Consider the following 10838-nt stretch of genomic DNA (forward strand, 5'->3'; position numbering starts at 1 on the left):
ACTTGATTAGTTTCTCAAATTCACTAAAAGCACAATCTTTAATACGCAAGAATAACACCCAAGTGAATCTAGAATAATCATCAACAATAACAAAGGCATATTGTTTACCTCCAATACTCTTATAAGCTTCGGGACCAAAAAGATCCAAGTGAAGAAGCTCTAAAGGTTTAGAAGTAGATACCATTTTCTTTGCCTTATGTGGAGTCCTTGTTTGCTTTCCCAATTGACAAGAAGAACATGTCTCCATCTTGACATACTTAAGCTTTGGTAGTCCTCGAACAAGCTTCTTTGCTGACAGCTTGCTGAGATGATCCATATGAGCATGTCCAAGCCTTCTATGCCAAATTTCTGGATTATTATCCACAGCTGCTAAACAAACACCTGCCTCCTGTTCTTCAAAGTTCAAAACATATATATTTCCTTCTCGTTTTGCAACTAGAGGAGTTTTGTTAGCACCAACAAGTATAGTACATTCATCCTTACCAAAGTTGACAATATGACCATCATCAAATAACTGACTTATACTAAGCAAGTTATAAGTAAGACCTTTGACATATTGTACCTTGTTAATAGAAATGATACTATTACCTATAGTTCCTTTGCCAAGAATAGGAAGAGTTTTACTATCACCAATTGTGACACGTCCACCCTTCTTCATCTTCAAGCTTAGAAACTGAGATTTGTCTCCACTCATGTGCCTAGTGCATCCACTATCCAATATCCATTGATTTGGCTTTACTTTAGACACGAGACAAACCTCACTATTAGTCTCTGAATCTGAATCAGTTGTCTCTATTGAACCATCGAGACCAACAAGAGCCAAGTTAACCATCTCATCACTTGAGACATCAGAAGCTGATTCATCTTCATCATCACTCCATGTGAGAAGTGCCTTTGATTTCTTTTTGTTCTTGTAATCAGCTTGCTGTTTAGACGGCTTAGACTTGTTTTTCAGCTTGTAGCAATCCCTTTTGAAATGTCCTTTCTTGCCACATTCGAAACATGCATCATCTTTTGGATCTTTCTTTGCACCAAAAGCTTTGCCCTTTTCTCTTTTCATCTTATTCTTCTTTTCGATCATTCTCTTGATTTTTCTGGACATAAGAGCTAGATCCTCATCTGATTCTGTTTCCTCATCTGATTCCAGCCTGCTGGCAGTAGAGTGGAGTGCAAGATTCTTCATTTTCTCTGTTGGCAGCTTGCTGCTTTCTGAGCTGTTAGCTTCAATCTTAGCTTCAAATTGTTCCAACTCAGCAAATATAGCCAGGTGGTCCATAGTATCAATGTTGAGAGCTGATTCCAATGCTGTGACCTTGGCACCATATTCGAATGGAGCTGCATTAAGAATATTCATGTTGATTTCCGATTGAGGAATCTTTTTGCCAAGTCTTTCAAGACTGTTGAGAGTGACTTGGAATCTAGCTTGGCTTTCTCGAATGGATTCTCCCTTTTTGATAGCGAAGCTTCCAAATTCTTTCATAAGCTTTCCAAGCTTGACCTTCTTTAACGCCTGTGAGCCTTCGTGATATGTCTCCAATGCATCCCAAATCTCCTTTGCTGTTTTGAGAGATGAGACCTTGTCATATTCAGCTTGATTCAGCCCATTGATAAGTGTACTCCTTGCTTTTCCATTGGCAGCAACCTTTGATAGCTCGTCCGCTGTGAGAACATCAACGTCCTTGACTTTGTCATCTTTATCAAGATATTCATACGGACCTCTTTGCACCACTCTTTGCATTAGGGGATCTCTGGACAGATGAGCCTCCATTTGGCCTTTCCACCAATTGTAGTTGTCAGAACCCGTGAGGAGAGGAGCTCTAAAATCGGACTTTCCCTGAAAGTTATCAGCCATATCGATCGATACTATTCCTGTTACAGAAGTATTAGTACAAACACAGCTCTGATACCAATTGAAATTTCACACCTAGAGGGGGGGTGAATAGGTGTTATGGCTAATATACCCGATTTTTAAAAGTTACCAAATAATTAATCTGTCAATGACAGCCTACTGTTAATTTTCAGAGTAAACAGTTAGCCTGCTAACAAGATAAATGCAATGCAGATAATGTAAAGCAGTATGCTAGCAACACCAAGAATTTTAGCCAGGTTCGACCCCTAACCCTAATGGTCTACGTCCTGGTCCCCTACCAACTGGTAAGAGATTATATTATTAATCAATAATATCAACGATTACAAGATTCAATAATATAACTCCCTTTCTCCCTTGTTCCTGTTATCAGCCTGCTGAAACCCCTGAACCACGAACCAAAAGCCTACCAAGACCTATACTTCCCAAGTATACTCTTCTAGCTAACTAGTTCCCTTGTTCCCTTGTTTCACAAGCTGGATACACAGCAACAAAACATTACACCTTGAACAATACAATGAATAAGTGTAATACAACCGAAACTATGAACTCTCAATATAGATATATATGCAAATATAAGTACTAGAGCTCAATAAAAGATTTAGCAATGTAAAGAGTTGTATTTCAGAAAGCTTGGTGTGTTCTCCTTGTTCTCTACCGAAAATGAAAGCACACACAAATTTATATACATCATACCAACGGTCATAATCCAACAAATTTCCCAACGATCTTGGTAACAACCTCACGTTTAAATTTGAATTGAATGATGAACGTTTGGATGATATATGTTTACTGAGTAAAGAATAAGTCACGTTTGAAATCATCTCAGTAAAGTATTTAAAATAAAACCCGTTTGAAACTAAATAGGAGTTTGTTAAAGATAAGATCGATTTGAAATAAAATCTCCTATTTGTTAGGAAAACGTTTTTGAATGAAACTCTTTATAAAACTGAGCTCTAATATTTATATAAGATATATACAAATATTAGAATCCTTACAAAGTCGTTTCCTATTAAATCTCCTTGAAAATAGACTTTGATCTTTATCCGATTGATTCTCTGTTCACGCTGTTAGCCTGCTGATAGCTTGTAAATATTCCTGTAAGCTTGCTGACAGCTATAATCATGCTAACATCCTGAAATACTGTTAGTACGCATAAACAACCTTTGATAGCATGCTTTCACATATCAGTTCCATGTTATTATCTTGCTGTTAGTGTCATCATCAAAACCTAGAGAGTATCAAATTTCGATTCATCGAATATCACTTCAGTTCACTAGATTACCTCATTCAAGTAAACAATAAACAATTATATTGCTATAATTCATTTTATTCAAACATTTAATAACTATATACAATTATATGGCCATGATTAATACGAGAACAGTTTGGTTGAGAGAATAATGAGAACAGTTGTTTTGTACTTTTCAAAAAATGCACTGAACAATTGTTTTGCCGCTATTTTTTTTTTTTTTTGATGTTATATTATTCTGTAATAGAATAATAATGTACGTTCTCAATATTTTCAAACCACGGAACGTGACCGCACAATTATATTATGTTAATTGTATTTTCACTAATTCACTATATCTTTCATTTAGTTCATCTTTTATTTCACATGCACAATCAAACTTGTATAGACAAGTAATCTCCCTGAAAAAGAAAAAAAACTTAAATAACCATTCACATCACAATTGCCATAATGGACAAAAGAGGCCCAACTCTGGAAATCCCAAATCCATGGGCCATGAGAGAAAAAGTCGCGAACGAGGTCATACTTTCCGCCTAAACTACACTTTGGTTCGTAATTTAAAAAAGCAAGCTGAGTGTAATTTTCAAAACCCAAAAGTCGCGTCTCTTGCTCGTCGTATAACATCTCTATATAAACCCTCCTCTCTCTTCACTCTCTCTTCGTCCCATCCCTTCGAATTGCTTCGATTCTCTCTATTCACACCTCTCCTAGCTATCTTTCTGGTAATCCCCGATATCATCTCTATTTAATCATGTGCTTTTTCTTTGTTAACGTGCTGAGATTTAATAATTTTTACTGTTTGTTTGTGTTCTGTCACTAATCGATAGCTTAAAACTGAATTACTAGGGGTAAAGGATTAAGAATGCTATCTTTGTGGTAATCCCCGATTTTATCTCTATTTAATCGTGTGATTTTTCTCTGTTAACGTGCTGAAATTTGATAACGTTTGATGTTGTGTTATGTTACTAATTGATATGATTGGGGGCGGTTAACTTTATTCATTTATAGAAAATGTTATTGGTTTATCGAATATTTATTTATACAGTGTCGGGGTTTTGCGGACATTTCGTTTATAAAAATGGGTCAATTTTATGTCAAAGATAAAGTATCTTAAAATTGAACTACTGTCGTAAGGGATTAAGAATATTATATTCGGATGTTGTCTCAGCAAATTGTGCTGTTGGATTTATAAATGGGTCAATTTTGAGTCAGATGTAAAATAGCTTAAAATTGAATCATTAGGGGTAAAGGAATTAAAAAGTTATCTTCGGGGTTTTTCTCAGTGATTTATGTTGTGTTCAGGTTAACTAGATGTGCGGATGGAATTCAGGATCAGGAAGAAAATGAGGACTGGTAATGGAAGTGTACAAGGTGAAGATAGAATCAGTAGCCTGTCGAATGATTTGATACACAAGATTTTGTCGAATGTCGATACAAGAACTGCGGTTCAGACAAGCGTTTTATCAAAGAGGTGGGAGCTGGTCTGGAAAACTCTTCCTTTTCTTAAATTTGATGGGTATGGAAAATATTTTAACAGGAAAGAAGCTCAATTTTCGAGGTTTGTTGACAAGGTTTTCACAAATCGGAACGATGAATCTCAGATACTAAATTTGGAACTCAATGTGAAAAAGGTGATTGGTCCGGATTTAGTTGAAAATTATGTGCAGAGTGCAATTTCCCACAGTGTCCATGACTTGCATGTTGATTTGTGTCATACTTATTCATTGTCGATTTTCACTTCCACTTGGTTGAAGGAACTTAAATTGACCATGAGACCTGGATCTGAGGGAGTTCTTAGGTCAGATTGTTGGAGTTTGCCTGTTTTAACAAATCTTCATTTGATATGCGCTCATCATAGTCACAAATTGTCCATGTCACTTTTCACTTGCTTGCCCGCATTGGAAACCCTGTGTCTTGATCATTGCTATTTGCCGGATTCTTTCCGTTTACCCACTTTAAGAGTTCTCTGCCTGGCAAGGTGCGATATGCCGGAAATAGTTTGGCATTTGCCAGCTTTGAGTAGTCTAGAGTTGGATGATGTAGTATTTTCTGCGAATATGAATGAGCTTCTCTCTGTTCTTGTCAGACTTCAGAGTCTTGCTTTATCATTTCGGAGGAAAAATAAGCAACAGTGCTTTATTATATCTTGTCCTGAATTGTTGAACTTGGAACTCAGGTCCAGCAGCATGACTACTACAAGTTCTCTTACCGGTAACATTGTGGTTATGGCACCAAATCTTCGTAGTTTCAGTTCTCTTGGTATCTTTCCTGTAATGTGTGGAGTTTCCAAGTTAGAGAACGTTAATATCAAACTAAGGGGTTGCTTTAAACACAAAAGTAAGTTTCCGTTGGAGTCGCTAAAACAGTACTATCACAGGTTTATATTTATGTTTCCAGGATTGGGTAATGCAAAAATTCTCACTCTTGACTTAGACACCGTTGAGGTACGTTGATGATTTATTTTTGCAAGTATATAATCATCATGTCCTTATTTATCTTTAGGACCGATGATTTTATTTGATATTTGGCAGTTGAATTAGTTCTATTCGCTGATTGCTATGTTCTGATCAATTTTAATTGTTATTTCCTAGGCACTTATTGCAGTCTCTGACTTTCTAGCACGTTTTCCATCTCCATTTTATAACTTAAAGTTCTTAAAGCTACCGAAAGGATATCAGCTATCAAGTCTATCTGGTGCATTGAAAGGTTACCTGCTTGGTGGTTCTCCAGAAGCCAGCATTGTAACAGGACTGACACAGGTAAGCAAAGGCTGATGTATCACTTTATATATCAGTAATTTTCTTGTTTTACCTCTGTAGGCGCATAAAATTCATGTTACCTAATAGTAAGGCTATATATCTTTTTTTAATTTAATGTAGTTTATTGTTGTGCTGTTTTTTGTCTATATATATGTGCCGTTTTATTTCCAAAGAATCTGTTATATCCGAAAAGTTTAACTAATTGAAATCCCGAGCAATGTAATTTTAAGTTTTACTATTCAACCTTTGAATAGTTTACCCTTATGGCAGTAGGAAACGTAAGTGCTATCTGGCTTAATAATTTGGCTATGATTAAATTATAAAATGTGACTATGATTAATATTTATGGATGTTATTGGCAGAAACCTTTTATTTAGGCAGGCGTAATATCAATAGTTTTCGGCTTCATTGATTTTCACTCTGTCTTGAGTTTTGACATTTCCATATGGATTGTATGTAGATATTTTCATTAACATACCTTTTAATATTTATATGGCCAAGAGTAAAAGAAAGAGAAAAGAGTGAATATTCTGCTTTCGTCTCCAAAACCCTTGTAAATTAGTAATGTTATTTGTGCAGGACTTCAGTTAATAAAGTGTTATGTACAAAGACTGATTTGTCGCTAATTAATTCTGGCCCAAGATTTATTGTAACTATGAAACATATAATATGAATGTTTATTCACCTGGGTTTGGTATTTATTTCAGTATCATTTCAATCCCGAATCGGATTTGGTTTCGCTGCCAGGTTGGAAAGCTTTGCTTCGAGAACCTGTTGCCAGAGCAGGCAATGCTCAAGCAAGCTCTTCAAGGGAAACCAGTGGTTTTAGGCTTTGGAGGGGTCATGAGGTTAAGTCAGTGTATGTAAGCCTACTTGAGCGGATTACAAAAGAGTACCCAGATACTCTGAAGCACATCACTGCCAAAGTCAATGTCATTCAGACTATGATGTTGAATGTGTTTTGCACAACAGTGACCTCGTATATGAACACTGCAGTAGCTGATGTCACTGCTGCCATGATCACCGAGTACAGGGCACTATTTTCCGACTTGCAGAGATGGGGATTTGACATAAGTTGGCTGGTCAGACGTCTGAACTATGTGGAAGAACTCCGAAATTCAAAACCCTTAATTAATGAGCTTCGTGCAATTTTTTCTCGTGTTCATGATATGCAGACTCTTTCTCCTGAGAAGATGACAGAGATTCACAAGGCTTTTGGAACCATGGATGCTGGCCTTTCTCTTCACTTTATTGGCGACAACTTACTTCCTAGTTCCTAGTTTTCTTATGGTCACCAAGGCAAGATGATTTTACAGATACAGTAGTTTAAGAGTGGTGCATTAGTTTCTCAGAAAATGGATTATCTGAATTTAAATGTTTTAGTTTTCAAAATGTCATAAAATACATACAAAGAAACTACATTTTTTGTAGGTTATTAATGGGTGGTTGTGAACACCGAAGGAATGGTCCTTCAATTTTCGCCATAAGTTTTTTCTGTTTATGAAAAAATAATATATAATTTTTAGTTTGTTTTCTAAAGTGCCCGTGCAAAATTAAATTGGAGGTGAGGGGGAAAACATGACATTCCTTTAAAGATTCAGGCTGTGTTAATTTTTGTGGATCATTTATACTTGAAAGTTGAAGCTTGTGCTTTTTATTTACTTTTAATCATTTGAATTGCAATGTTATATTTTTCTATTGATTTTATTTTATAAAATTGATTACTTATAATCTAATACTCCTCGGTTTTTAAGTATTTGTTTTTTTGATTGTTTTTAGCACACATATTAAGGTGTTTTGACCATATAACTATTAATATTATTTCGAACTTTTCTTTTTGTGAATGAAAATATTGATGTAATATTTTTATTCAAAAAAATAAATAAAAATAATATTTTTAACTATATATTCAATGCACTTTAATAAACGTGCCAAAAAGCTATATGCAAGAACTATGGGAGTAATTCTCAACTTATCTTAGTATTGTCATCTGAATTTTCGATATTATATTCGTTGTGTAGTATGTAACTTTTTGCCGGTAGAGGGTTTCTAAAGTTAACTTTAGATATATTCCTATTGTCACTTGCCTAAGTTTTGTCCCGGTGTTTTTTGGACTGATGATTGACAAGAAAATCATACTTGTAGTTTCATGATGTAATTGTGTTTGATGGTACATATAAAACAAATAATTTTTCATTGCCTTTTGCTCCATTTATTGTTGTAAACCACCATATATATACCATCTATCCTATTTGGGTGTGTTTTATTGGCGGATGAAAAAGATGAAACTTTTATATATATGGTTATTTAGGCCGTGGTTAACACTACAACAAAAACAACATCACACAACACTAGTCAGACAACGGTCACAGAAAAAAGTATTGGCCAAAACAAAGACACAACACTTTATTTTCGTCATCGAAAAACTGAAAAACTATTGTTTAATACCTACGACCTAAAACGGTTAAAAAACTACTGTCTAGTAAATTTAATCCAATAACGGTATCTTGACAGTGGTATTGTGTAATGATGCACGATAGACAAGTGTTTTTAGTGCCCATGTGTGAAGAAACTTCAGACAATACTCTGAGAAACCGTTGTTGTAATGATACAAGTGTTTTATTTGTTGCGTTGTTTACGAGAAGCTCAAACAAGAGTTCATATAGTGTTGTGTGACTGGGAAGCTAACATACAATTGTTTTTGTTAGCATCGTACCATCGCCTCATAGACAATTTCGAGGTTTGTTGACTAGGTTTTCACAAATCGGAACCATGAGTCTCACATACTAAATTTGGAACTCAATGTGGAAAAGGCGATTGGTCCGGATTTAGTTGAAAATTATGTGCAGTATGCAATTTCCTGCAGAGTTCATGATTTGCATGTTGATTTCTGTCATATTTTTCCATTGTCGATTTTCAATCCTACTTGGTTGAAGGAACTTAAATTGACCATGAGACCTGGATCTGCCGGAGTGTCTAGGTCAGATTGTTGGAACTTCCCTGTTTTAACAAAATCTACATTTGATATGCGCTGATCATAGCCACAAATTGTGGATGTCATTTTTCACATGTTTGCCCGCGTTGGAAACCCTGTCTCTAGATCATTGCTATTTGCCGGATTCTTTTCGTTTACCCACTTTAAGAGTTCTCTGCCTGGGAAGGTGCGATATGCCAGAAATAGTTTGGCATTTGCCAGCTTTGATCAGTCTAGAGTTGGATGATGTAGTATTTTCTGCGAATATGAATGAGCTTTTCCCTGTTCTTGTCAGACTTCAGAGTCTTGCTTTATCATTTCGGAGGAAAAATAAGCAACAGTGCTTTATATCTTGTCCCGAATTGTTGAACTTAATTGGAACTCAGGTCCAGCAGCATGACTACTACCTTTGTGGTTATGGCACCAAATCTTCTTAGTTTCAGTTCTGTTGGTATCTTTCCTGTTATGTGTGGACTTTCCAAGCTAGAGAATGTTAATATCAAACTAAGGGGTTTCTTTAAACACAAAAGTAAGTCTCCGTTGGAGTACCTAAAACAGTACTATCACCGGTTTATATATATGTTTCCAGGATTGGGCAATGCCAAAATTCTCACTCTCGACTTGGACACCGTTGAGGTACGTTGATGATTTATTTTTGCAAGTATATAATGAATATGTCCTTATTTATTTATTTGATATTTGGCAGTTGAATTAGTTGTATATGCTGATCGCTATGTTCTGATCAATTTTAATTTTTATTTCCTAGGCACTTATTGCAGTCTCTGACTTTCTGGCACGTTTTCCATCTCCATTTTATAACTTAAAGTTTTTAAAGCTACCGAAAGGATATCAGCAATCAAGTCTATCTGATGCATTGAAAGGTTACCTGGTTGGTGGTTCTCCAAAAGCCAGCATTGTTACTTAATAGTAAGGCTATATATATCTTTTTTTCTTGTTCTCACTTACTGATCAATGTAATTTTAAGTTTTACTATTCAACCTATGACTAGTTTAGTCTCTTATGGCACTAGGACACGTAAGTGCTATCTTGCTTAGTAATTTGGCTATGCAGATCTCTTTTATCCAATTTTAAAATGTGGCTATGATTATGTTATATTCTTTGTTGAGTACTGGACTATTTAAAATTTAAAGTGATAATACTTTGGGAAAGGCTATACTAGTGAAGCGTTAGTTAGTCTAATAGGGTAAAAACTTAGATGATATCGATTTATGGGTGGTGGCTGTATTATGGCAGCAAGCTTATTATTTCATTAAACCCTAACCGGGTTCATTATGTTTTTTTAATAGCTAAGTTCATTGCCTTTTTAAGCAACATCACCTTTGTGTATACACGTTTGCCCTGGTTAAAATGTAGCAATATTGTATCCTTGACGGCTGATTATGATGCTCTCTTCATAAATAGTAAGCCTAATATATGTCTCATTTTGACCTAGTGGTTCAGTATTCCTTCAGTTTCGTATTAATATTTGTAATGCCCCTGCACTGTATTTTTTCTAAGAGATAATCAACCTATTTTAGGATATTGGTTTCACAAAACCTTTTATTTAGGCAGGCGTAATTAAAATAGTTCCATATGGATTGTATGTAGCTATCTTCAAGAACATACCTTTTCCTTTAACATCCTCTTAATTATTTGCTTTTATGGGTTAATTCCAAATCAGTTTATCAATATTTTCTCTCATATGGCGACGAGTAAAAGAAAAAGAAAAGAGTGAATATTCTGCTTTCTTCTTCAGAACCCTTGTAGATTAGTGACGTTATTTGTGCAGGACTTCAGTTAATATAGTGTTGTGTACAAAGGCTGATTTGTTGCTAATTAATTCTGGCCAAAGATTTATTGTAACTATGAAGCATATGATATGAATGTGTGTTTATTCACCTGCAGGCTTCGGTATTTATTTCAGTGTCATTTCAATCCCCAATCAGCTTTGGTTTCGCTGCCAGCTCGGAATGCTTTGCCTCGAGA

The 10838-nt window shown here is 35.4% G+C and overlaps 1 protein-coding gene across 1 annotated transcript; it reads left to right on the plus strand.

Annotated features, from left to right (window-relative positions):
* The first annotated feature begins 3626 nt into the window (after positions 1-3626).
* LOC108194584 (putative F-box/FBD/LRR-repeat protein At4g03220) lies at positions 3627-7417 on the plus strand. Its single transcript, XM_017361547.2, has 4 exons — positions 3627-3841; positions 4422-5563; positions 5711-5878; positions 6586-7417. Exons 2-4 carry the CDS (start codon positions 4439-4441, stop codon positions 7156-7158), a joined length of 1866 nt encoding a protein of 621 aa, XP_017217036.2. The 5' UTR covers positions 3627-3841; positions 4422-4438; the 3' UTR covers positions 7159-7417.
* The last annotated feature ends 3421 nt before the right edge of the window (positions 7418-10838 follow it).

The sequence above is a fragment of the Daucus carota genome, chromosome 1 (genome assembly GCF_001625215.2).
Source record: "Daucus carota subsp. sativus chromosome 1, DH1 v3.0, whole genome shotgun sequence".
NCBI classification, from domain to species: Eukaryota; Viridiplantae; Streptophyta; class Magnoliopsida; order Apiales; family Apiaceae; genus Daucus; species Daucus carota.

Excerpts from the sequence above, each read along its gene's own strand:
- LOC108194584 (XM_017361547.2), top strand. The coding sequence starts at position 4,439 with ATGGAATTCAGGATCAGGAAGAAAATGAGGACTGGTAATGGAAGTGTA. Across the intron at positions 5,564-5,710 it reads TTGACTTAGACACCGTTGAG|GCACTTATTGCAGTCTCTGA; the intron begins GTACGTTGATGA and ends GTTATTTCCTAG. Across the intron at positions 5,879-6,585 it reads TTGTAACAGGACTGACACAG|TATCATTTCAATCCCGAATC; the intron begins GTAAGCAAAGGC and ends TATTTATTTCAG.